The sequence below is a fragment of the Chamaea fasciata genome, unplaced genomic scaffold, assembly GCF_029207755.1.
Source record: "Chamaea fasciata isolate MVZ Bird 193981 ecotype frontalis unplaced genomic scaffold, bChaFas1.0.hap1 SCAF_9, whole genome shotgun sequence".
NCBI lineage: Eukaryota > Metazoa > Chordata > Aves > Passeriformes > Sylviidae > Chamaea > Chamaea fasciata.
In genome coordinates this window covers 14,078,304-14,104,467 of record NW_027094094.1, presented here as the reverse complement: position 1 = coordinate 14,104,467, position 26,164 = coordinate 14,078,304, and the positions used below count along the sequence as shown (strand labels likewise).

Genomic DNA, 26,164 nt, shown 5'->3' with positions numbered 1-26,164 from the left:
TCCAAGCAGACTCTCCCTGTAGCAACAGGCAACAAAGTAGATCCGGAAATTCCTGAGCTTTGGGAAGTGGGCTTTAATGTAATTAACTGCAACAGAAGAAGAGGTCAGATAATAGGGGCAAAGGTTTCTCTTTAAAATGAAGGAGGATGTAAATGAAACCAGCTGCCCAGGAATCAGTGCACTGACTCCATTAAACTGGGTACAGTGCTTATGGTCCCATGCAGCAAATCATGGACCTTGCCAGAAAACCATTTCAAATGCAACACAAGACCTGGAGGTGAGAGGACAGAGCCATGTAGCCAGCCCCCAAATCACCCAAGTGCTCTGGTGCCTGGCACTGTCCCTCTCTGGGAGGCAGTGGGGAGCTGTGTGCAGCCTGGCCGTGCAACGTGCTCAAGAACAAGGGCATTTCTGACTGGCAGCTGTGTTCAGCCCTGCCTCACTACTGTTCTCAGCTCATCTTTGTCCCATGCTACAGTTCCATCCAAGGATGGAGGCCAGGAATTGGGGTGGTTCATTTCACAGCACTGACATAAATTGTTGCCCAGCCTTTGGCTGAGTCCTACCCTTGCACCATGCTCTGGTTTGGCCACCTCTGGAGAGGCCCAGTCACAGCTCCCTTTGCAAACTGTGCTGATCTCATCCTGGGTTTCTATGGCATAGTCAAATGATGTTTTTAGAAATGGGGTAATGTAAGTGGAGCAGGGAGAATTTGTCTCTGCTTTGTGTAATAGGCATCCAGAGTATAATAGGGCACCCAAAAGTAGACATACATGGCCCTTCCTTCAAGAATGTATGTCTCATCTGAGATTTAGTTGCTAGATTCCTATTTTTCTTGGCCGGCTCTTCTCATGTTCTTGCAGACTGCCTGTTCACAGAGATAGTGGCATCAAACTGCGGGACACAATGGCCCAGCTCTGTATATAATTGGCCATATCCTCTCCTGAAGTATGAGAAACAGCATGGTCAGTGCTCACAGTGTGCACGCTGATGTCTCCTAGGCTTCAGGGCTAATTCTGTTGCTGAGCCATACCCAGAGTCCACTGAAAGCGCTGTCAGCCTGTGTTGGAGACAAACAGCTTGTCCAGGAGCTACATGTGCTCTGCCTCTGCAGAGTCATGGCTGACAGAGACCCCTGCCCATGCTGGGGAGGGTCTGTCCATTCATCCCCTTGCCCAGCTTAGGAGAGGAGGATGTGAGTGCCATGGACTCCCAGGGCTGGCTCAGGTCGGCTGCCTGGGAGATATTTGTCAGTGCTGGATATCTCTGCAGCTGCTGCTGGCTTTTTTGGAGGTTGAAGAGTTGTAACTGTTTTAGGTTGTTGTGTTGTTTGGTTTTTTTTAAAGTCAAGTGCACTGAGTCATTGCAAATATCAGCAAAGCTGCAGCCTTTACTCCAAGGAATAATCCACGCCTAATGAGCTCTTCTCCAGCTTTCAAGGCCTGACAGTTGTTTGCATTTTGTGGATTTCTATGCCGCCTATACTGATGGTTAAAGCTGCCAAAAGGAAGTGCTCTTAATTCAATGAGATGAAGCCTACAGCTGGAAATCCATTCCTGAGTAGCCAGGTATCAGCACAGACCTCAGTTTCTCTCTCTTCCTCACAGGCCTTGTGCAACTGGTGCCATTTTCCCTTTTTCCTCATCTGAGGAGGATGAAACTACCTGTTGGCAACTGAGGACTTCTCAGGCAGATTTGCAAGAGATTGTTGCCCATTTTCCTGAAGCTTGTAATTGTCTTCATGCTCTGTTTACACTCCCAAAACTGTAGTGTTCCACTTTTCATGCTGCCAGGAAATACGCTACCAAGAATTCTTGATACTGAAGAAGGAATACTGATACTTTATTTCTGCCCTTCATGCCTCTACCAGTCTCCATTTCTTTGGGTTGTTAATGAAGGTGTAAAAAAAAGTGACCATGGCACATATTCCAGGGTATTTCTCCTTCCTGTAGGGTTTGAGCTGTGCATATTCCCAGGCTGCCTCCACATGATTTCTGGGAGGACAGAGCCTCCTCTGGGTCTGCTGCTGGTCCTCTCCCCTTGGCAGTGGAGCTGCATGTCAGAGCACACTTTGTGCTTGAATGAGGTGACAAGGAGGTGCAAGCTTGTCTTTGCTCTCCGAGAGGTTTATCCTTGTTCTGGGACCATATTGGCCAAACAGCTAAACCCTGCAGAAAACCTGATGCATTGGAGGGGTCATATACAGACTGAGGTCTACCTAACTCCATCTTTTCCCTGTGAATGCAACCTTTTTTTTATGTCTTTCAGCCAGTTTTCAGCCCAGGTGACGGGGTTTTCAGTCCACAGCAGTCTGAAAAAGTCATTTCTGTTCAGTTTTTAAGTGCGGTCCTAAAATCCAAACATCTGCCATCCCCAGAGAACGCTGCTTTGTAATTTTGTCTTAAAAAGTAATCTGTGTAAACCCCAGCACTGCCTGCTGCTCACAGATCTGCTCTCCTCCCAGCAGCCAGTGGTTCGATGGTGTGTAAGTGATCGGAATGATTTTGAACACTTCCTAAATTCTCCCTGGAGATTGTCTCTGCCCTTAGCACCTTCCAGTCACCGTGGACGTACAGAAATGCCTCTTGCCTCCTTACCCAGGTCACGCAATGCTGGGGTATTCCTGGCATGTTCCCATGCTTCACTGGGGACACAGCTGGGACTGCATGCCTGGGGGAGGGTTGACAGAGGAGGTTCTTCTCATTGAATACATTTGCAAGTAGAGCCTGAAACAGAATTCTGCTTTGGGACAGTTAGGGACTTGGAGTGGGGAGATACAAAAATCCTCTCCAAGCACTCGTGCATGTTGCACATGTGCCAGGTGCTCTATCTGAGGCTGAGTAAGCCCACAGCATCCTTTGGGCCAGCACCCAAGTGAAACAGCCACTATAACTGCTATAGCTGCTCACTGGTGCAGATGAGACACATGTCATGGAGAAAGCAGCTCTCAAAGGGTGAATCCACCTTTCTTCAGAGCCCAGGTCTTTAGCCCATTATTCATCTCAGCACCCCCAGCTGTGCCAGGGTCTGCAGGGAGGGAGAAGGGTCTGTGTAACTGGTGAAATCCGAGTGGATGTAGATCCAGTGAGGGATGGAAGGCAATGACTAAGCCCCACCAACCTCTTCCAGAGCTGCTGCTGTTCCTGGGAACCTCCATCCCCTCAGCATGGCTCTGACATACTCTGGGGCTTGCTGTGGTGAGTGGTTGATGCACAATGCAGATTTGGGAGGAGAAGGTTCATAAAGTTTCTCTTGCAAACCTATTTATCAGAAAAAGGGCCAGCCCAGGGGTATGCCAGTGCATGCTGCAGCAGGCATTCTGTTCCCTGCAAGACTAGCAGGAGTCTCTGGGAGATGAAAATGGCAATCTATCTTTGCATGGAGGAGAGGTGACAGCCCGAGACTCTTCCTCAGGAGGAGCAAATTGGGATTACCTCTAAACACAGGGTGTGTGCACTCAGGACAGAATGCTTTACCTTATGTCCTGGAGCCAGGAGACAGCAGTGAGACATTTCAGAGCCTTCCTCTCACACTTAGAGACAGATGATTCACATTGTTATAGGCAGCACTGTAGCTGTACTTCATAAAATCAAGCACATGGAGAGCAGGAATCAGCCCCCTGTATGGGAAAAACTCCCTGGCATTCACAGGCCAGAAGGTATTTCTGTGAGAGAAGGAATTCCTCTGCTGGTAACAGCCACAACATTTCTTGACAGGGGAATTCAGCTGTGGAATTTTCTGGAAGAGCAAGCAAAGAAGGTGTAGGTCATGCAAGAGTGTTGCAAAGCCTTTGCAGGTGCTCCCAGCCTTTAGAATACTGCCCCCAGAGTTTCACCAGCAAAAGTCAAGAAATTTCAAAACTTCCCATGGTTCCTGAAGTGCAGGATGCTCAGTGTTCAGGGTGTCCACCTTACATCCTGTTCTGAAGACTGAAGCATCTACCAGACAGGCATGGCCAGAGGGCCAGGATAGAACAAGGTGCAAGCAGGGACCCCCCAGAGCAAAGGAAGCTTCTTGGTATGGGACAGCAGCAGAACAGGAGGATGTGGTCTGGGGGCAGAGATGCTTCCAGCTGTCTGACCTTGTCTTATTTTCCTTCCAGTTACTACATTGATGGTCGAGTGGCCAAAGTGACAGATTTCCTGAAAACACGCCTGTTAGACACACTCTCAGACCAGATCAGGAAAATCCAGAAGGTGAGCAAGTGCAAAGGGTCTGCAGGGGCAAGGGGACACCTTGCCAGCAGTGCCTGGCTGTGGCACAGTTCATGGCCAGAGGTCAGCATTGACACACTGCCAGGGGAGCTGGTGAGGGGAAGGGAGGGACAGTGGCTGCTGGGCCCTGTGCTCCCAGTGAAAATGCACCCCAGGGCATGGGGTGAAACACCAGGCAGCACAAAGCCTGGCCCCAGGGTGGGATGTGCAGTGAGTTGTGAGGGAAGTGGCCACAGGCTGCAGCACAGCATGGGCCTGCGCAGGTGTGTTGGGACACCGGCTGGATGCACAGGGCAGGAGCAAACACTATGCAAAGCCCTGCTAAGGCAGCTGACTGGCTTGAGTCTCCCAGCTGTCTGTTCTTGAAGGGAGCAGCATGTAATGAGGGTGAAACTGAATTTGCTCCTCAGAATAAGGAGAGGAGTGAGCAGCCAGGTGGTGCCAAATCTTCCCGAGCACAGCTGGTGCCATGTCTGCTCAGGAGGGGCCTCCTACCACCACATCTTGCCCCACTTGCTCACAGTGCCTGGAAATGCTGCTTGCAAAGTACTGACAGTTGCATTCCCAGAGTGATTCTCACTGGTGGAGAATTGTGACCATTATGAACTAATGTCCTTTCTCTCTGATGATCATGTTTTGACTGTGTCAAAAAGCCCAGCTGTTGCTGGCCTGTGATGTCAGTGCATGGCTCTGCCTGGCTCATGAGTGCTCCTTTCCTCACTGGTCATGGGGACCCAGCTCGCACCTCTAACAATGGGATACATGACAGGGGCTTTGCAGGGTCCCCCTGCTTTGGCTGATAGAGGGGCCAGGGATGAGACGGACACGCTCAGCTGTCAGTCCTGGAAGAAATAAGGGAACACCTAGAGAGTGAAAAAGGCCTTAGGGACTAGAGGAGATGTCCATCCATCTGTCTTGTCTAGGTTTTCACCGCAATGTCTCACTTGTAATTCCTGCAGGGGGAAACCATAGAATGAGTAAACAACTCAAAGAGGCCCTGGGAAAGGGGATGAGAGGGTCAGTGCAGCAAAGCTGGAGGAGAGAAGCTACCTGCCGAGCCCTCTGGCACAATCTGGGAGTCATCCATGTATGTGGATGATACTCCTGCTGTGGGGGAGGCATGGCACAGTGGCCAGTGGAATCACTGTGCGGTGAGCAAGAGACACCAGCTGACCCAGCCCCCATGGGTATAAATGCCCTGCCATAAATCATGACATGTGTCCCACCTCTGCTGCAGGTTGAAACCTGCTGGGAATGGAGTGGGACTCCATCCATCCCCAGACCAGAAGCAGCAAAGAACTGCCCTTGGTGCAGTTTAGGGGAACCCTCACACCCATGGGCCAGAATTTGGTCTGCACAGGGCAGGGCTGGAGAAGGCTCTCCTGGGAATGCCAGTGTGGCTGAGCAAAAGCACAGCACTGGGTGCTAATAGCCTCCAGCTTGGCTCTGAGTCTGTGCATCCTGCCGGGGCTGATTAGAGCAGCTGGACTTGTCCACTTCCCTGTTTTATTGCTTCCTCTCAGACCGGGGAAGGTGGCGGGCTTAGATAATTACAGGCAGGATGCCAACACCTCTGGGGCTTCAGTCAGGGTTGTCGACTCTCACAGGCTGTGAGTGGGAGGCAGCCCAGAGCTGGCGTATTTAACATCTTTGAGGGATCCCAGTCCATCCAGCACATTCCAGCGCTCCTCACTAATGGGGCAGGATCCATCAGGCTGTGCAGAGTGCTCCTGGGGCCGCTGGGTTTGCAGACATCTGTTCTTGGGAGCTTGTCACCCAGTCTGGAGAAGTGGGATTGCAGGAGAGGGGACAGGGTGTGGTGCCGAAGGTTGCTCAGGCTGGGAGAGGGCAGCTCTGGCTGTCTGAGCCCTCCTGTCCCATCTGGAATCTCACAGGTGTCTGCACTGCCAGCTGAAGCCCTGTAAGGGGTGGGCCAGCATGCTCAGATCTCCATGTCCCACCTGTGCCATGGACCCCTCAGGTGGCAAAGCAGCTCCTGCTCAGCTGTGGGACTGACTATTTGTGACTGGAGGAAGCCCACTGCTTTCTCCTTGAGTGTACACCCACCCTTAATCCACGTGGCTCCAGTATGGGGCCCAGTGCTCCCACACTGCAGAGTCATTGGAGCTCAGGGACTACCCATGGCTGGCAGCCACCTTGAAAGGGGGTATGGAGAGCTAAGGTGACATGAGAGGGCAGTCCGTGGGACGGAGTACATGGGGAGACCACAGGGGAAGAGCAGGATCTGGGACTGGGAACATGAGAGTATGTTTTGGAGCAGCTTCAGAAGATGCAAGGGGACGTGTGGCAGTGGCAGGAAAGAGTGAGGAATAGTCTCCCACCACCCAAGGTAAAGACACAGAGTGACATGCCATGGCCAGGCAGGCCCTGACTGTCCAGCAGCACCATCACCAAAGGTCTCCACAAGTCTTCCCATGAGACAGGAGATGTATGCCTTGGCTTTAAATCCCCTGTTCACCAGAGTAATTTTGGTTGCTTTTGTCTCTCACGCAGGTAGTGAACACGTACACACCAGGGAAGAAGATCTGGCTGGAAGGTGTTGGCATGACCTCAGCTGGAGGCATGAACAACCTCTCCGATTCATATGCAGCCGGGTTCCTGTGAGTGATACTGGCTTGCCAGCACCAGGGCACTGCCACCCCCATGGGCTCTGCAGGCTGAGGTGCTGCAAAGGCCCTGCAGCTGGAAGAGGGCAAGCTCCAGGCCCAGAGACCCCCTCAGTACTCCCTGGCAGCCTAAGCATTGTTAATTTCTCCATTTCATACCTATTACCCCTCCTCAGCTCTGCTCTCCATCTTCTCTCCTTTGAAGCTACAACCATTCCTGGCTCCTGGGGCTTGTCCACTGGCACAGCCGCACAGCCTGGACAACCTGTGCAAAGCCCCAGTTCAGATCTTTGGAGCTGGCTGTGATCACGAAAGATGGAGGAAGATTATCTAAACTTTGCAGGGAAGCACAGGGGCATCACTGGGCTATCAGGGCTGTGGCAGGCTGTGAGAGTTGAAGATCTTTCCCAGGGAATGAGAGAAGACAGGCCAGTGCAAAGGTCTGGTCTGCCCTGCTCTGACAGAGGCTGCAGAGTGCTGGCAGGCTGGGGGAGCACCCCAGGCTCTGGGCAGAGGGCTGAGATGTCGGGGTGTACACAGGGGCTCAGGCATGGGTTTGAGATGTGCAAGTTGGGCACAGCTGGGGAAGGGGAAGAGACATGCAGACTTGCTGGGGCAGGGATAGTGGGAACCAATTAACGCCCAGCTCACAAAACCATCCAGAGGCTTCAGCTCAGGAGCTGGAGCAGGGATCAGGTTGGATGCATGAGAGCAGCTGTGCCACTGGGGCCAGGCAGTCCCCCCATAGTGTTCCCCCCATGGTGCCCTGGCTCTGTTCCCTCTGTCCCCAGGTGGCTGAATACGCTGGGCTTGCTGGCCAGCCAGGGCATCGACGTGGTGGTACGGCATTCCTTTCTCGACCACGGCCACAACCACTTGGTGGACCAGAACTTCAACCCCTTGCCGGTAGGTCTGCCCAGGGTTGTCATGCTGGTGCTGTCTTCTCCTTGTACATTTGGGGGGATTCTCTCCTTGTGGTCTCTCTGCACCCTGCTGGAAAATGACTTTTCCAAATCTGTTCCTTACAGCATTAATAGGAGACATTAGTTCATGACAAGTGCAACATGTTGGAGGCAGATGGGAGTGCAATAGTTCTGTAGCTGAAATTCCATCTAATGCCCCAGGGCTGGTAGCACAGGAGGGAGGCTGGTACCACTGAGGGGTACCAGGGTGGGCTGGCAGGTTGGAGGGATGGATGGGGAGGGCAGCTGGATTGCTTGTGTTGAGCTGGCCCAAGGGCAGCCAGGCTGGAGCTTCAGCACCTGATTTCAGATTTCTAGAAGCCAAGGTGAAAGCTTCATAGCAAGCAGTGGTCCTCATCAGTGCCCCAAAACATCCCTCACTCTTCAGAAACACCTGGGCAGAGGGGAACTCCCAGAGCACATGGTGCTGATAAGGAAACCATATGAAAAATCCTGTTAAAAGTAGCAGGTTTCCTTTTCCTCTGGGGGTTAGTAAATATACTGCCTTGTATGCAGAGAGCCTGGCAGAGCTGCTGGGTGCTCTGCATCTCTCCCAGAAGGGATTTACTGGTCCATGACCCAGCAAGACACTGCCAGTGGGTTGGGGATCCCTGTTGGAGGTGTGCACAACCCTGACACTGTGAGCCTGCCCTTGATGGTGTGCTGGGATCTCAGGGTTGGCTGAAGGGGAGCAAAGTCTGAGAGGGCTGCATCTCAGTCAGCTCTGCCTACTCAGGCAATGAAAACAGCATCCCTGCAAAAGCATCCCTGAGCATCAGGCTGGCTCCAGAGAGCAAACCAGTGAGCAGGAGAGCATGGTCCACTGCCTGTGCTGTTCTGAGTGTCTCCTTTGGCACCTTGGTCTGCTCCCACATGCAGCCCTCCAGCAGGCATACCTGCCAGCTTTGCGGGGGGCTCTGAGCTTTTTTTTGAGATGAACCTGAGCTCGCAGCTAGCACTTGATGGATTTCTCCTGAAGAGACAATTTCTCTCTCTAACTAAGGCACACGACTCCCTTTCCCAGGGCTTCAGAGCCCCCCGGTTTGCTCCTGGCTGGATGGGTGCAGGCCAGCTCCTGCCTGCTGGGTGCACGAGGGTAGCAGATAGCTGTGACCAGCCCTCCTGGGGGGCAGAGGGTGGCCCATGGCCAGCTCTCTTGGTAGAGTGGGGCAGCAGCCCCTTAGTGGCTGAAGAAGGAGTGCAGTTCGGAACGGGATTAAAGCCAGGGAAGGAGTTAGAGAAATAAACCCCAGGCTGTTAAACACAATGGAAGTCTTTAACTTGGATTTTGCTGTTGTTTTAAAGATAAATCTCCCAATAAGTTAGGTGCCAATTGCTGTCATGATTGTTTCCTCACTCTCCCATGTGTTTCAGCACTGATCCCACATCCCACCACTGTGCTCCTGCACAAACTCTGGCAGGTGCTTCCACAACCTCTTCCCCTCCACTCCCGTGCTATAAAAGAGCCACGGGCAGGTGAAAACAGACAAAGGGTTTAAATGCTGCAAACACCGTACAGCCCAGCAAGACCGGGCCGTGACCTGCTCCGCGGGATAGCGGCTGCTCTTTTCCCGTGGGAGCTATCAGGAAGATAAAAGCCGCTGGCTGTACCTGCGCGGGGCGGCGGCGCTGTGAAATACAATCTGCTCATTAGCTGCCATGACAAAGAGGTTTCTGCACGCCGGCTGGGCGTGAGGCAGCTCTCAGCTGCCTGCTGAGAGAAGGGCCGCACCGCCTCGGCATCAATCACAGCTCCAGCTGGCAGCTCCTCAGGGAGCTGGGAGCCAGGCCCGGGCTCCCCATAGCACTCTTTGCACCTCCTCCTCCCCTGCCACTGCTGATTGCCTGCTTGTCCAATAAGAGGATGGTCTCAGGTGGCAGCAGTGTGGCCAACGAGCACTGAAGCTTCACACTGAAATTAGGAAGATGCTTACATCTCTGCTGGGCTTCCCACACACAGCTAACTCATGAGTTAATCAGCATATTGTGGCTTTTGGGACATCTTGCAAGAGACATGGTCATTGCGTGCCCCTCCAAGTCCTTCACCCATGGAAGGGCAGCTTGAGCGCCCATCCTGGTTGCCAGAATTGCCTGTCCACTCTCACTCTGAGCTCAAGTGTTTTACTGCCTTGTTATTTTTGAGATAACATTTTCATGTATGGTTGGAGTGCTTTTTCTTCCTGAGTGATTGGGGCAGTCAGCTGTATAATAGTCAGAGAAGCCCTTCAAATAAAGCCTTTTGCAGGTACGATAGTCTGCCTGCCTGCACTTAAACCTGTACATGTGTGGGAGTAAGGAGTGGAGGGAAGGTGAGCAGAAGCAGCACCAATATTCGCACTTCACAGGGCAGTGCCTTGGAAATGCTGATCCTGCATTTAGTACCTCTAGGATCATTTCAGGCACGCAACGTACATACTCTATCTCTCTTTCCTTAATATCTCTCTGAAATAGTCCAGAGGGAAGCAATACATTTATTTCACCCTAGGCAGGCATGAGATTTCTCTCCAGATTCTTACAGAATGTTAAAGACGTTTTTCAGTGTTCTTCCACGTGGTACTCACCTCTTTTTTATCCATCTTTGGTATTGATTTCTGCCCCCTTAATGTGCAATGCTGTAAGGTTGTATCTATGCAGAGAAAAAATTTGGGCATATTTCTAGGCAGGGCTTGAGGAACACAAACCCCATGGAAAGGCCAAAGCTGAAAACCAGACTTCCATTTCCCGTGGCTCCTCATGGACCTTCCTCTAACGAGTATGAGCGGTGAGATACTGAGTTTGGTAGACACTTAAAAGTTCTTTTCTGCATGTAAGATTCATATGCAGGACGAGAAAGTCCTGGAGGGATCAAGGGTGAATCGACAGCAGGGGCTGCCTGCTCAGCTGTGGTGGTAGAAGACAATATGATATTGCCTGTGAATTGATGGCGTCCTTGAGAAAGCATCACAGCAGTGCGAAGGTCTGTGCCCAGTGGTGCTGTGATCAGATGCTTGGATGCTGCGGGTGATTTTTCACCTCCTCGGCTTTGCCCAAAGGCACTGAGGACAGCTCAATGGGAAAGAACATTACTGTCTGTCCCGGAGGAGGGAGAAGGACCCTAGGCTCGTACTAGGTCTGTCTGACCTGTCCCGAGCACCTCTGCATTAGGGAATGGGCTGGGAGCCCCCAGTTTCCGGGTCTAAGGAGGCAAGGGGCCCTCCGGTGAGGTGCCAGGAGCGGGAGGGGTCCCCCGGCCACGCTCCCGCCCGCTGCACGTACGCGCTCCCCGGTGCGCTCATTAGCGGAGCCGGCTTGGCAGGAGGCGCTGCTAATCGCGGCTGAAGGTCCCAGCCGTCTCCCCAGTCGCTCCCTCTCCCGCCCCTGCGCTGCACCCGAGGGGCTCCGCCCCGGGCCAGGGCTGCGGGGGCTGGGTCCTCGCCCGCCTGTAGCCATGCCCACCCTGGGGGGCCAGGGGAGTCCTGCGCTGTTCTGCACCCGCCCGTCTGCACGTCCACCACAGTCACCGCGCTACGCACACGCGGCCGGCCGAGCGGCCAGAATAGGACTGTGGATGCTGTGCCCCCGCGGGGACCCTCGGCTCCAGGTCACCGTCTACGAGGGGGTGGCCAGGTCGGACTGCAGCGTGCCATGCGCCAAGTCTGGGAGTGACAAAGGGTGGGGAGAGGGAGCAGGGTCAATGGAGCTTGCACACACACACACGGAAGCTGTTCCCGATGACTATAAATCTGCTGCGCGGGTGTCTGGCACCCCCATCTGCCCTGCACGCTAGAGCACTGACTCTGGTGGGAGTGATGCCTGCAGATAGGGAAGGGGTGGGGGAGGCAAGGATTGGCAGGGACTGGTGTCAGAGGACGTTTTCTCTGGCCGCAGATGGGAGGGATGAAATCCCGGGCATTTCAGGTGTGCATGGGGGAAAGCTCTCCCATGAGTTGTCAAGCTAAATCATGGTCTGCTGAAGGACAGAGTGGAAATGGTGCCCTGTGGAAGTCTCCCAGCGAGCCTTGGCACAACTGCCTGGAGCAGGTTTGAGCAGGGCATCCAGTCCACTGCTTTGTTCTTTCTATCATCAAGGACTGAGGCATTGTCTGCTTTCTGCACCCTCTCTTCTCCCAGGAGCTCCAGATTAGCTCTGAGGATCATTGTATCTGTGAACGAGAAGACAGATTTAAAGCATCTAAACTGCTTGCTGTCACAGTGTGTTAAGGGGCCTTTCCCTCTTGGTGCACCAGAAAAAAGGTCTCTGAAGTGCATATGCAAAGACTCTCAAATGGATCAAAGCCATGCTGTGGCTAGCAGCTCTGGCACCCACCCACTGGAGCTGCAAGACATGTGCAGAGCTGGAGCCGGACTGTTCCTCCTGCACTTGAGTCTGGGGCAGAGACAAACTCCATATGGGACTGGCAGCAGCAGTTTGGTCTTGGAAGGATGGACACAGCCATGCCTCACATCTCCCAGAGGCACCATGCTAGTGCTAAATCTGCCCAGTTGGTCACTGAGCCAACACAGGGCTGTGGATGAGGTGGGACAGAAAGACCATTCCCAGAGTGGATTGGTGTTCTGGAAGAACAGGAAATAGAAAAATTGCATTTGGTTTCCAAGCCCTCTGATCTGGCAACTCCTCTCCCTTCCTGCAGCCTGCATCGCCTGGACCCTGTTAGGGAGAGGTGATGACAAAAGAGAGATTTGGCTGTTCCTCCATCTGCTCAGATCCCAGGAAGGTGGGGAGGCCACTGGCTGGAGACAGGCTGTGATGGACAGTAGGCAGGGGTCACGTTCTACTCACCACTTTCCTGTTTCATGGGCAGGCTGTCCCCTCAGTGCCACTGATGCCTGGCAGCAATTCCTGTGGCTGCTGCTCCAATGGTAGGAATTTTGCTGTAGATCACTTGCTTGAGGAGAAAGCTGCAGGAAGATGTAAAGGCATAAGTCAATGCAGGAAAGAATGGTGTGAGATGGAGTGTTCACAGCCGTTAGAGCAGGAAGGAAGAAGATCAGCATAGTGAAAGCAACGGGTGCCCAGGCAGAAATGTCAGCAGCTTCAGAGGACTGGTGGTGGGGCACTTGCTGGGACGTGGCCTCGGCAAAAAGGGATTGGTCAGCGTTGGCCATTCCTTTCATAGGTGGAGGTGGCAGGATCAAAGGTCTGTCCTGCCCAGGAGGGGCAGAGCAGAGGGAAGAGGCAAGGGGCCACTTCACTGGAACATCTCTGTGTGCTGCCTCCTCTGGGGGTATCCCTGCTGGTATCACCAGCCTCTGGCAGGTCAGTCCACTTGAAGCCCCCTGGTTTGGAGCTAGAAGGAGCCTTGTTACCCATTCATAGACAGTCTCTGGAGTGTCCTCTGTGGTGCTCGCTCTCAGGCTCCCCAGTACAGCAGCAAATATTGTAGGAGAATTCTCAGCTCTCCAGAACCTCTACACAAGGAGGTGGCACACACGAAACAGCAAACAGATCATGTCCCTGAGGGTGGGGGCATGAGAGCTCATGAGGGCAGCATTAGTGTCTGAAGCTGATGATTTTGACTTCAGAAAATGTTGTTCCCTTTGCAAGGAGGCTCTGCCCCACTCTGCTTGTCACAGGACCTTGCAAAGGGTTTGGCCGAGAAAACCTTGAACTCCCACTTAAGAAGCACATAAAACTCAGGGATAATGTTAAAAGCAGCATTATCCAACCTTGCTGGAGGAACAAGCAGCTATGGTTTGAACAGGATGTAAGGACCTCCGCAGGGAGAAAGCTTTGGATGCTGAGAATCTCTTTAATCTAGTGGAAAAAGAAAGAACAAGAACCACTGGTTGGAAGTTGAAGCCAGACAAATTCAAGACAAAAATAAGGAGCGGGATTGTTAACAGCATAGATATGTAACTGCTGGAACAGGCTCCCTGCGAAGTGGCAGCTTCTCCATCCCTCCAAGTCTTCACAACCACAATCACTACTTTTCTGTAAGATGCTTTTGCCAAAAACAAGCTATCAGGCTCAACAAATGGATAAAAGAGCAAAGCCCTCTGTCCTGTGATGTTCAGACCACCCAGCCCTTATCTCCACACAGGTTGCTTAGACTGTGGAAAAATGCAGGTGAAGGAACAGGAATGGAGCTCTCTCTAACAGGCTGTAGAAACTCGAGTGTGTCTAAGGCACAGGGGAAGAACTTGGGCAGCTTCAGGAGTGGGAAGAAGCAATGAGCGGAATAGGGTGACCTGCAGCCAGCTGATTCTGCTGGTGACTTGGGAACATAAAGCCATGCCCTGGCAGCCCCAGCCAGAGAAGGTTGTGTACCACAGACTCACAGCCTACTCATTTGAAATTCAGCTGCCTTTGCTGGTTACAGTCCCCCGGAGACTGAAGAACTATGGCGCTTTTACTCTGGTTTTATGATTATGGAAATGTCTTCTCACATGTGGAGAGCACAGAGCTGAACATATTCAGGTGGGCAGCAGAGCTGCTTTGCTGCCTCTAGGAGAGAGTAGGGGGGATAACTCCTGCATTTTTCCTGATGGCTCTGTAGACAGGAGGGTCTGGCTAATAGTTCTGCCTCAGGGTGTCCTAATCAACCTTGTTTCCAAAAGCTGAAGTCTCTAAAACTTTTGTGCTAAAAGTAAAATGTGCAAAGAGTTCAAGTAGGACCCTCTGGGCTTTCCCTCTCTAGTGGAAAGCTTGTGTCTTTACTGACCCCATGGGGCTCAGAAAGTGAGGCTCCCTGAGCTCTGCACATCAGCTCACTCAACGCAAGCACCCCTCCTGCGCACAAATCAGGGGTCCCAGACAGGAGACCTCCTGAAGCATAGGAAGGCTCTGCCTTCAGGTGCTCCTCTCCTGCAGTCCTGCTTGATGGGTCTGCAAAGTAATTAAACAAAGAAAGATCCCTCGATTCCCGTGGGACTAAAAAGAAACCAGATTCCTCTCTGCTATCCCTCCTCTACTGCTACAGCTGTATTGCTGGCTCAGCCCTCACAACAAGAGTCTTCTGTAACTCCAAAAGACAAATCCTTTCTGCAGTTGCACTGGTTGGAGCAACCTGTCTCCCTGGACATTGCTGAGACTGCCCCTGACAGGATGTCCAGCACCACACTGCACATCTTTGCAAGGGGTATGTGGACACTGCCAGGCTGGGGAACTTGCTTGCACAGGGTGTGCCACATGGGAGTGGGTGCCAGCTGCTGTCAGGGGCTGAGGAAGAGATCACTGATCAGTGGAAAAGCCACCCAGGTTGCAGCCAAGCTGAGTTTCAAGTGCAGCTATTTCCCAAGCTGGTCCCATTTGTACAGGAGTTGGCAGCTGCAGGAGCCCAGCAGCCCTGGCATGATTTTGGCTGGGGTTCACTCATGCTAGTGGAAGGAGCAGCCCTGGAGCACCAGCCCAGCTGGGGAAAGCGTCTGCCCTCAGCAGGTTTGTTTCAGTCATGTTAGGTGTGTGTGTGTGTAATTCATCATCCAAGTGCTTGGTGTCACCAGGCCCTGGTAATTTACTGCAAATAACGTGATTTCAGCCCCTCACACAAGTGGATGACGTGAAAAGCTGCAGCTGTCTTCAGTGCTTCCCTGCAGTGAGCTGAAGAGCTCAAGTGCCTTGAGGCCAGTGCTGACGACTCCTTTTTCAGTGGGTCATTTTTCTGGCCCTCCGTTGAACTCTCTTTGTTTTTTTCACATCCTTCTTGAAACTGAGACTTTGGAGCTAGCTTTGCCAGCAAGGCAAGGTAAAAGCACTGCTGTCCCCTCACCTCCTGCAGATGTTGGAGGGACACAGGAGTCCCCACACTTACCTGGAGGCATTGACTGTTGAAATACTGGACACTCAGCTGTGATCGCCTCATATTTTGCAGAACAGCTCACCCTAAATCACTGCTGACTGTCTTGCCCATCCCATGGCACCTGTATGGTTTTCCTCAGAAAAGCTGTGTACCCTTAGCTGGGCCAGAAGCTCAAAAAACAGAGCCAACACTTTTCAGAGAGACATCATCTGTCCTTGTGCCTAGCTTGGGAGATGCTGAATGGCACAGTTCTGCCCACGAGCCATCATCAGGACCCTGGGGCTCAATGCTTCCAGCTCTGCAGAGTTATTCAGAGCATCTTTGGGAAGACCATGTGCTGAGATGTGAAATTTGGCAGCAGCTGGGGCAGGTCATGGGGCTGGGCAGGCTCCCAGGACCCCCACGCTACAAACCTTGCTGCTGCAGAGCCTTTAGGGTGGAGGGACACTGATGTCAAAGCAGCAAATTCCTGGAGACTACCCAGCCCAGAGGGGTGGGTGCTCACCTGGAGGCTGGAGCTGCTGGTGCCAGCTCGCCATGGAGACAAGAGCATTGAGAGCCCCCTGCAGAACAGCTCTTGAGATCCATATGGAAATTCTGAGGACAGACACTGAGAGTCTGGCCTCCATCGCTCCCATAACTTGTGGGTGAAAGCAGCATCTCATCAGTGAAAATATGGAGACAAGGTGAGAAACCCCAGGAGGGCTTCTAGAAAAGTCCTAAAAGCCTGCACTGACAGGTACTTCAGGACACCAAACTTAGTTTTAACTCATGACCATGGGGCTAAACACTGAAGTCTGTGCTTTTCTTTGTCCTCACTGCAAACTCAAGTAGTTACTCATCTACTGACTCTGCTAATCAGAGTGGCTTGCCAGAGAGACAGTTCTGTTTCTCCTGCCTGCTGTGACTGAGCAGCACAGGCTGGCACTGGTTCCCACAGAAGCTTGGTGAGGGCAGGGACATCCTCAGGCTGTAGAGCAGCCCAACCAGCCAGCAGGGTCAGAGACAGAGGCATGGCCCCACTGACAGCACACATAAGCAGCATTGAGCAACTGCATCTCATTCTCCCTGGGAGTTTTGGCCTTGTGACTGAGCCGTCTCAGGCTACACGAGCCTCTTCCTTCACACTCACACCCTCCTTTGGGGCCCAGAGTTTGCAGAGGAAGCCGTTACCAGGCTGGTGTGGCACAAAGCCCCGTGGTTTTGGCTGGGACTAGCAGGAGGAGAAGGTGGCTTTTCCTCCAGCATTCTGCCAAAATCGTGCCCAGAAAGTGAGAAGTGTGTCTGGATCTCTCTTTGGCAGACCAGCTAAGTGCTGATGGAACAGATCAGCTTCTGCTGAACTGGAAAGAGCATGAGGCTGGCAGTCCAATCTGGCTGGTGGATTTTCACCTTGTGCTGGTCACTGGTGCCCCATTGCTCAGTTTTATATGCTGACCTCTTTACCCAAAATGCGTGTTAATCAGGGGCTGTGTGAGGGCTCCCCATGCACAGAATGGATAACTGAGTCTATATGAGATACCTGCACTTCCACCTGCCCATTCTGCCTGCCATCCTGGGGGCTTGGAGACCCCATTCCCAACCACATGTCCTTCTGGGATGCAAGACCTCTTCATCACACTATCCTGACCATGCAGGGCTTTCCCTGCCCTTCCCAGGCACTGCACAGTGCCACAGAATGTTTGTTCAATACTCGTTTTCTCCTCACTATGCAGGGCAGACCTGACAGACTGAGCAGCCCCTGGTGCTAGTGTGACCATCACTGCTGGACGTTTGACAGTGCCAGCAGGGAGGAGGGATTATCCCAATTGCCCTGGGGCACATGGCTCCTCTAGGACATCCAGTCCAGGCTGTTCGGAGGGTGTTATTCCAGAGTGCTCATGTGTGTGAAGATGCCTCAGCACCCACAGGCAGCACTCAGAGAAGCAGGGCAACAGGCTCCATCTCCCCAGAATCACCTGGTGTGCCTGGAGCAGCAGTGGGGCTAGAGCCCCATCCTGCAAAACAGCAGCTGAGGGCCTGAGCCTGCCCTTTCCCTTTCCCACAACCCTGCTTCATTTACCACACACCTTCCAGCTTCTGCAGCGGATGAGTGGGGGGCCCTGCCGGCAGCAGCCTCTGTCACCACACAGCCTCACCTCCCTCCCCAGGGCTTGGGGCCCATCCTGTGTGCCGTGCGAGGCCATGTCCTGCAGGAAAAAGTAGTGTGTGGTGACGTAATTAAGGCTGCATCATTTATGCATGTGTGTAGAGTCTGAGCATTTCCTCTTTCTTGAGTGCTTGGCTTCCCCATGTCCCATTTTAAAACCTCCCATGCTCCACGGGAGGTTTTAAAATGGGACAAATACTTCGGGGAAGCTGAGCACCCTCAGCAGTCCCAAAAGCCAGTGTGCCATGAACAGAGACAAAGAGCAGGGGAGAGTTCTGATGTGCTCCAGCTCTGTGTTGAGAGTGGGGGAAGAGCCTGCTCCAGAGACATCACCACCCTGTGTGCATCAGCTGAAGCTGGTGAGCAGGTCTACAGCATGGCTATGTGTTGGTCCATGGTTATGTGCGAGGGTGCTCATGCTGCTCCTCACACTCTGCAACCCAGCCAAGATCAGAGCTCCTTTAGAGGGTACCCGTGTCTCTCAGCATGGGAAATGTATTCCTCCCTGAATCTCTTTCCTGGAAACGTCCATGCCATTATGGCTTGGACTGCACAGAAAAAGCTCATCCCAAGGCAGACTCTGGCACACAACATTTTCACCCCAACAGCCAAAATTTTGCTAGGCTGCAAGCAGGGAAGCCAGCCTTCCCTGCCCGCGCCCTCTGTGAGTAGCGGGGGCTGTTGTGCTGCTGACTGTCCCCTCTGCCCCCCAGGACTACTGGCTGTCCCTGCTTTACAAGCGCCTCATTGGTCCCAAGGTGCTGGCGATCCATGTGGCCGGTCTCCAGAGGAAACCCCGGCCCGGCAGAGTCATCCGCGACAAGCTCCGGATTTATGCCCACTGCACCAGCTACCACAAGTAAGTGGAGCAGGGAAGGCTAAGGGTTACAGGGTGGGATAAGGGGTGTCCCCAGGAGACGGGGACCAACAAGGACACGCTAGGGCAGGCTGGCTTCCCAAGATACTCACTCGGGTGCTGCTCTGGTTGCTGTCAAAGTGAAGGGAGTGCAGGAATGGCGATGACTTCGATGAAAGTGGTGGCAAGCCCGCGCCTGGGAACGGGGCCGGCTGGGACCGGTGCAGTGGCCGCCGGGCAGCCTGAGCAGCAGAGATCAAGGGAGTGGATTTCACACAAGGGGCCCCAGTCGGTCGGGTTACCCGCCAAGCCGCGCTGCCGGGGAGCCTGGCCTGGTTATTGTTTCGCTGATAAGGTCTTTGAAAGCACCTCAGCGAGCAGGGGGGACGGCCACCTCCTCCGCGGACACAAGTTGCTATTGTGGAGGAGGAGAGACTGCTTCTTTACACAGTCCAGATGCTTTCAACATGCCTCCAGCTCGGTAGGAAACCTTGTCCAGTAACTGACAGGTGCAAAGTGCTCTATAGCTTTTGTTTGGGGCTGCCTGATCAGGCAGGGACAGAGGATCAGTGTCTGGACCTGTCGGTCAGGTGTCTGGGGTGGCGGGGGCAAACGCCACTCACGCACAGAGCTCTCCTTCGTTCTCAGCCCCCTCCTTGTAAGGCTGGGGGCGGGCGAGGCGGGGGGGGGGGGGGTTGTCCTGGAACTGACACTGTCCTGGGCTGTCCCCACTCTGGACAATGTTGCAGCATCCTCTTGTGCCATGCCACTGCTGGCTGAAGAGAGGGGATTGAAAGGTGTCACCACAGAACCAGGCTTTGTGATGGGAACGTGGCATCTCCCTGTGAAGGGGCAGCAGGATAGTGAATCTGGATGTCTGCACGAGGCCAGTTTTTGCAGAGACTCCCAAGCCCCTTCTTGGAGGTAGTGCTCCCTGGGGACAAGGCAGTGCAGCCCTCATCTCCCACTCTCCCTTTTGCAGTCACAACTATGTCCGGGGATCCATCACCCTTTACATCATCAACCTGCATCGCTCCCGGAAGAAAATCAAGCTGGCAGGGACGCTGCGGGACAAGATTGTCCACCAGTACCTGCTGCAGCCCTATGGCAAGGACGGGCTCCACTCCAAGTAAGTTTGATGCTGGTGGCTGGGAGTGCCATCACTGTCCCATCTTCAGTGCCACTGCCCTGACGCTCTCCTGGCCCCACAGGTCGGTCCAGCTCAACGGGCAGCCGCTGGCCATGGTGGATGACGGGACTCTCCCCGAGCTGAAGCCTCGCCCGCTGCGGGCCGGCCGCACCCTGGTCATCCCCCCGCTGACTATGAGCTTCTACGTGGTGAAGAATGTGAATGCGCTGGCCTGTCGGTACCGATAGCCTGCGGCCCACAGCGGACTCGCCAGCCCCACTCCTGCCCCTGAGCACTGCCCAGGTCATGCTGCCTCCTTGGCAGCCCACGCAGCCTCGCTGTGGGGCCGTGTTGGGCAGCTCCACGCCATGCCCTCATCCTCACCCCCAGGATGTCCTCCACCTTGGCACCACTCCTGCCCTGTGACCGCAGAGCTCCACACGCCCTGGCCACCATCCCACCAGAGCAGTGCGACAACCAATTTGCGGGGCCTGCCACCCTCCGTCCCGTGAGCTGCGAGAAGCACCCGGACCCTGATGCCCACTGGCTGCAGGGAGGGGTGGGGTGCTGAGCCCCGGTATATCCCGGGACGAACAACCTCACCGACCCCTTGGTCCCGCTGCCCCTCGGGATGACCCCTCCAGCAGCCGGACCCCTCCCCAGAGGCGAACAGTGCTCCGGTGCAGCAAGCGCATGGAAGCAGCTCCCTCTACTGCCGCAGGGACGCCGCCAGCCGGCCTGGCCCGCCGCGAGATGCACCGGGCGGGGCGGGGCAGGGCAGGGGGCGCCGGGGGCCGCCCCGGGCGGGCGGGCTCGGGCTCCGCGGCGGGAAATGTTGATCATTAAATTATACATCCCGGAGCGGAGAGGGGCGGAGCGGCCGGCCGGGAGCGTGTCCTGCCCGGGAAAGTGGAGGTGTCGCGGGCAGGAGCAGCTGCGACGCGCCCAGGCGCTACCGGAGGTGTAATAAAGTTGGGCTCTCAACCGCGCCAGCGTCTTCTGTCCACCGCGGGCCGGGCCGGGCCGGGCCGGGCCGGATGGCGGGAGCGATGCGGCGGTCACACGGTGCGGTGCCGCTGTCACACAGTGTGGTGCCGGTGTCAGACGGTGCGGCGCGGCGGTCACACGATGCGGTGCGGCGGTCACACGGTGCGGTGCCGCTGTCAGCCGGTGCGGCGGTCACACGGTGCGGTGCCGGTGTCACACGGTGTCGCGGTCAAACGGTGCGGTGCCACGCCGGGCCGCCGGGGGCGCTGCGCGCGTGGGCGCGGCGGTCACGCGCGGCGGAGCAGGAAGCGGCGCGGGGCGGGTGGAGCCGCCCGGTCCCGGTGTCGCCGGTCCCGGTGTCCCGCCGCGGGCCATGCGCTGCGTCCTGATCGCCAGCACCGCGGCCGAGCTGCTCTTCTACTGGGCCGATGCTGCCTTCCTCCGCCGTCTGCGGTCGTCCCACGCCGGGCAGGTGGGGCGGGACGGGGCGGCGCGGGTGCGGGGAAGGGAGCATGGGGTGCGCGGTCGCGCGTGGGCGCTGACCGGGAGAGTGTGGAGCAGGGCCCGGCGCTGGAGGACAGCCTCAACACCCTCTTCGCCCCCCTCATCATTTCCTGCGCCGCGCTGCTGGAGAAGCTCTCCGACACCTACACCTGCTTCGCCGCCGAGGGCGGGCGGCACCTCCACGTCCTGCACATGGTAGGACCGGCACCGGGGACCAGGGACCCCTGGCCGGCCCCCGCCTGACCCCGCTGCCGGTTGCAGTTCGGGGACTGCCTGTACATCGCAGTGAACGGCGACGGGACGCAGAGCGAGGACGACTTGCGCCGGACGCTCTTCGTGCTGCGGCGCTTGGTAGAGGTTCACTGTGGCCTCGTCACGCTTGACTCGCATCTCATCCGCAAGGAGTGAGCGGGCACAGCCACCGGCACAGGCTGGCATGTCGGGTTGCTGGGGTAGCTGCCCTGAGATGCTTTCATGCAGCACGGGGGGTGGGAGTGGGTTGCTCCAGGTGGACTTCCTCTTTGCAGTGGGACCCTCTGCCTGCTGGGCTGCAGCTGGGTTTTGGTGTGTCAGTCCCACACGGGGAGCTGGGTTTTGTGTGTCCATCCCACACACGGAGGTGAAAGCCACCTGTGAGTTTACACTGTGACCGCTGCAGGTTGCGGCCGGCTGATTCGGAGCAGCGGGAGCGTGTGTGGAGCCTGCTGCGGGGCCTGCTGGAGACCTACAGCCACCTGCGGGAGGAGGACCAGAGCTTTGCAGTGGAGGTACCAATGCTCTGGGCTGTCCCTTACTTTTGGGGTGTTTCAGGGGTGGGAGGCTGCGCAGAGTCTCAGGATGTGGGAAAAGATCATGGGCTAGCGACTTTAGGGCAGCTCCCTGGAGCAGTGGAAGCCCAGACCTGACCCCAGGACTGCAAGGCTGGGTCTAAGAGAGCTCAGCAGCCTTCCCTCCTCCTGCACTCCAGGCTGTGGAGCGTCTGATCCATCCTCAGCTGTGTGAGCAGTGCATCGAGTTCCTGGAAAGACAAGTGGTACAGTACATCAATGCCAGCTCTGAGCGTGGTGGGGATGAAGTGGGCCATGCCTTCCTCCTCGTACACACCAAGCTGCTGGCCTTCTACTCCAGGTGCGCTCGGCCCCACCACCCTCCCCAGGGCAGCCATTTGTCCACCCAGCTGACCCTTTCCTGCTCTGGCCTGCAGCCGCAATGCCAGCTCCATCCGCCCAGCCGACCTGCTTGTCCTCATCCTCCTGGTCCAGGACCTGTACCCCAGTCAGAGTGCTGAGGAGGAGCTTGGCCCACAGGTGCTTCAAAGCAGGATTGGGGGTGCAGCAAGTCAGGTGCTCCCATGGGGTGATGCCTGGACAGCTGGGGCTTAGGGGTTTTTTCCCTCTTTTTAAAAGCCCACAGCAGGGAATGTTCTCCCTCAGGAACCCAAGAGAAGTGAGAGCATCCCTGTGAGTGGCCCTGGCTCCCATGGAGCTGCAGAGAAGGACTCAGACGACCAAGTGAGTCCTTGAGATCAGGAGCTGCAGGGTGAGATTCTGGAAGGGCTGCCTGTATCGCTGCTATCACCGACCCATTTGTTTTTGCTGGCAGGACACAGATGATCTCTCTGTGCCTGAGGTCTACTACACACCTGAGCCCTCGCCAGGCCGGCACAGTACAGGTGAGTGCCCAGCTGGGCAGCAGCCATGCCCCACACCCCCAGCCCTGCAGAGGCTCTAGGGGGGCTGGAAGACTGCCCTGCTGTGTTCTCTGCAGGCAGTGAGAGCTGGTCAGAGGGTGCTGAGATGCTGAGCATTGGGGAGGTGGATGCTGCAGACGTCCAGGTGAGCACGGAGTCCTGCAACACCTCCCAGCTCTACACTTCACCAGCCTGTCCTGGTGCCCTTTGCAGTTTCCCATCCTCATCACTCATCTCTTCCTGTGCTGCAGCTGTGGCTGCCCTATGTCCCCCGTGTTATGCATAATTATGACAGCTCTGATCTGCTTCTCTGAGGCAGTGCGTGCAATGAGCTGTCAGCAGAGAGGGAACAGGGCTGTCTCAGCACAGTCCAGTGTCTCCCTCTGCTGCCGTTGGGCTTTCTGGGCTGCTTCCCTGATGGATGCTGCAACACCTCACACACTGCAAGAAAACACTGGCCTCGGTTTAAGGCATTTGCAACTTTTGTCTTTGCAACAGTCTTCTTCTCTGCCACTCCTTTCAGGTTCCTGGGCACTTTGCTCACTGCTGATCTTTTGCTACATGGCCCCTCCAGCTCCTTTGGTTCTGTCATGCCTGGTTGCAGCTTTCAAGGCAATGCTGCATCCCTACAGAGCATCCTTGGTGCGAGCTGTCTCATCCCCACAGGGGACTGAGTATGTCCCCTGTCTTCCCAGATGGCAGAGGACTTGCTCCAGACCTTGGGGCCTCTGGTGCCTGAAGCTTCAAACCCCAGAAGGATCTTTCTGGACGCCAGCCTGCGGGAAGGTTACTGCCCCTTGCTGCCGCACACCATGCACTGCCTCCCGCTCTGGCCAGGCATCTCCCTGGTACTACTGACCAAGGTGAGCTGCCTGTGAGGTGAGGGAAACTATGTTGGACTGAGTCCTGCCTGACGCACCTCTCCCTTCCCTGGCAGGGCCCCATGACTCAGGTGGCCATCACCTTGTACCAACTGCTGGATGGTTTCTTGGTACTGGAGAAGAAGCTGGAAGAGGGACCAGAGGTGGGAGTCGCACGCTCCTACCCATTCCTCGCTGAGCTGCGGCAGCGCATGGACAAATTTGTGAAGAAGCTGAGTGGACAGGACATCCAGGTGCGAGTGGGGCCATGAGGACCCTGTCTTGTTTTCTCCAAAGCCTGACACAGTCCTGTCTCTTTCTAGTTGCAGAACACCTGGTTGGACTTCAAGAACAAGATATTTTCACGGAGCGAGCCTGGGAGCTCCCTAGAGTGAGTACGGAAAAGTCTCCGGGACAGGCAGGGACCTTTCCCAGCCTGGGGACCAGCACAACTGTCCTTGCAGTGCTGGGGAGTCAGTGTCCAAACTCGGCACTGTCTGTGTCCCCTGGCTCAGGCTGCTGCAGTCAGTGGCCAACGTGAAGCGGCAGCTCTGCTCCGTGTACCGCCAGCTCTTCCTGACCTCTGCTGGCCACAGCCTGTCCCAAGGGCTGCGGGACCGTGCTCAGAAGCTGATGAGGTGAGTGATGGGGATGGTCAGCATCGCTAGGGGGCTGCCCCACACACAGCTGTGCTGGGGCTTGTGGGTCCTGGCCTCTCACTGTGCCTCTTATCGGCAGGGAGAAGCTGCTGGACTGGCGGGACTTCCTGCTGGTGAAGAGCAGGCGCAATATCACCATGGTGTCATACCCATCTCTGCAGCTGGGAACCCAGCCTGGCAAGGGGGTGTCCATAAGGGGGTAGCAGATGGGGGAGTGGGACCCTGTCCCCCAGCACGAGGATCAAGGGGAGGAATGTAGTGGGCAAAGGTGGTTTCCCCGAGGCTTGGGGGCTGTCCTGGATGGGCATCAAAGTTGTTGGACACCCTTAACCCATGCCACGTACCTGGAGGACTTTCCTGGACTGGTGCACTTCATCTATGTGGACCGCACAGCTGGACAAATGATGGCACCATCGCTCAGTGTGACAGAGAAGTCCAGCTCAGAGCTGGGCAAGGGTCCTCTGGCCACCTTCATCAAGAAAAAGGTACTACTCATGGGGTAGGTATGGGATGGGAACCATAGAAGAGGGTGGAAATTGGAGGAGTTTCTGCTCAGGCTTCAGGTGCCCCTTGTCCCCTAGGTCTGGTCCCTGATCACACTGGCCCGGCGATACCTACAGAAGGGCTATACAACGCTGATGCTGCAGGATGGTGACTACTGCTGCTCCTACTTCCTCTGGTTTGAGAATGAGATGGTATGTAGGGCCAGGAAGGGGCTGGGCCCCTCTTTCTCTGGGGCAGGGAGCAGGGCTGTACGCATAGCCAGCTTTGACTCCTCAGTGGTCTCATCCCAGCTCCTGCCCTCTGCTGTCATTTCTCCCCAGGGCTACAAGCTGGAGGTGATGGAAGTACCAGTTCTGTCTGATGATTCTGCTCCCATTGGGATGCTTGCAGGAGACTACTACAGGTGAGCAGTTGCCAGCCCTGTGGTTTGGCTCCAGGGTTCGAAGCTATGATGGCACACAGCACCCTGTGAGCGATGCCAGGATGCCAGTGTTCCGGTGTCACTGCAGTTGCACCAGCCCGTCTCCCCAGCCTGGTGCCATGGTTTTGCTGTGACCTTGCCAAGTACTTTATAGAGGGAAGGTCATTAGAAAGGGGTTGCCTGTGTGCACTGTACCTGCCAAGCCCCTGTCTTCTCCTCCCCAGGAAGTTGCTGCGTTATTACAGCAAGAACAACCAGGCAGAGGTAGTGAAGTGCTATGAACTGCTGACCGTGCACCTGGGCATCATCCCCTCCGAGCTGGTGGTCCAGCAGGCCTATGACTTGGCCCGGCGCCTCTGGGAACCATCCCGCATCCCTCTGCTCTGAGTTGCCTCCAGCCCTCTTGGGGCCAGGATTAAAAGTGGGTGTTCACAGAGCCTGGGTTGCTTTCTCAGTGTCTGTGTGCCATGCCATGGATTGTGCGTGTAGGCAGCAACAGGCAACTTTCCAATCTTCTGGCCTGGCCAAGGCTGGTACTGTCCATTTTCCTGCTCCCCATGGTTTTCACTGCCACCCAGCAGTCTTCTTCTGCCTCTGAAGACAAGCAGAGAATGGGGCCGAGTGATTGTTGGCAAATCACTGTCTTGCTGAAAAGTGCATTTCCAGAGCAGGATTTATAATGTTAGCTTGGCATTGCTGCCAGGCTTTGGACAGAGATCAAGGTAGTGTAGCCAAACCTGAGTGGATCGATGGTCTATGGTGCATCCCCCTTCCTCCTCACCCCCAAATGTGGGGTGCGGGGCCCTCAGAGGTTTGGCAGGCTCTGGGGATGTGCAACCCATCCTGCATCCCCTTCCCCACAC

General features: G+C 55.4%; 2 protein-coding genes across 8 annotated transcripts in view; both read left to right on the top strand.

Moving 5' to 3' along the window:
* Positions 1-20,648, top strand: part of HPSE2 (heparanase 2 (inactive)) — a 106,708-nt gene extending 86,060 nt beyond the window's left edge. For 2 of the 4 annotated variants that reach the window (XM_066191127.1, XM_066191123.1), the window contains 6 exons: positions 4,103-4,196; positions 6,729-6,835; positions 7,633-7,747; positions 18,405-18,550; positions 19,530-19,676; positions 19,759-20,648. In XM_066191127.1, coding sequence (XP_066047224.1) covers positions 4,103-4,196; positions 6,729-6,835; positions 7,633-7,747; positions 18,405-18,550; positions 19,530-19,676; positions 19,759-19,924 — 775 coding nt within the window. In that variant the 3' untranslated portion in view covers positions 19,925-20,648. Of the gene's footprint in view, positions 1-4,102; positions 4,197-6,728; positions 6,836-7,632; positions 7,748-14,791; positions 18,551-19,529; positions 19,677-19,758 lie in introns of those variants that run through there. The other 2 variants (XM_066191124.1, XM_066191126.1) reach the window with 2 other exon arrangements.
* Positions 20,649-20,983: 335 nt separating this feature from the next.
* HPS1 (HPS1 biogenesis of lysosomal organelles complex 3 subunit 1) lies at positions 20,984-25,737 on the top strand. 4 transcript variants are annotated; one of them, XM_066191122.1, is made up of 18 exons: positions 20,984-21,135; positions 21,225-21,362; positions 21,429-21,571; positions 21,826-21,934; positions 22,135-22,295; positions 22,372-22,474; positions 22,601-22,678; positions 22,770-22,839; positions 22,935-23,002; positions 23,553-23,720; positions 23,795-23,971; positions 24,041-24,108; positions 24,233-24,355; positions 24,456-24,521; positions 24,717-24,861; positions 24,958-25,071; positions 25,201-25,283; positions 25,526-25,737. In XM_066191122.1, the coding sequence occupies exons 1-18, from the start codon at positions 21,037-21,039 to the stop codon at positions 25,686-25,688; spliced, it is 2,076 nt and encodes a 691-aa protein (XP_066047219.1). In that variant the 5' UTR covers positions 20,984-21,036; the 3' UTR covers positions 25,689-25,737. The 4 variants fall into 4 exon arrangements, with proteins under 4 accessions (XP_066047219.1, XP_066047218.1, XP_066047217.1 ...); XM_066191121.1 differs by having other exon boundaries at positions 22,574-22,678; XM_066191120.1 differs by having other exon boundaries at positions 22,372-22,510.
* The last annotated feature ends 427 nt before the right edge of the window (positions 25,738-26,164 follow it).

What these genes read in the sequence shown, in the direction of transcription:
- HPS1 (XM_066191119.1), top strand. Translation starts at nt 21,037, where the DNA reads ATGCGCTGCGTCCTGATCGCCAGCACCGCGGCCGAGCTGCTCTTCTAC. An exon ending in CGTGCTCAGAAGCTGATGAG is followed by an intron (nt 24,356 to 24,455) that starts GTGAGTGATGGG and finishes TCTTATCGGCAG; the next exon opens with GGAGAAGCTGCTGGACTGGC. An exon ending in CCACCTTCATCAAGAAAAAG is followed by an intron (nt 24,862 to 24,957) that starts GTACTACTCATG and finishes CTTGTCCCCTAG; the next exon opens with GTCTGGTCCCTGATCACACT.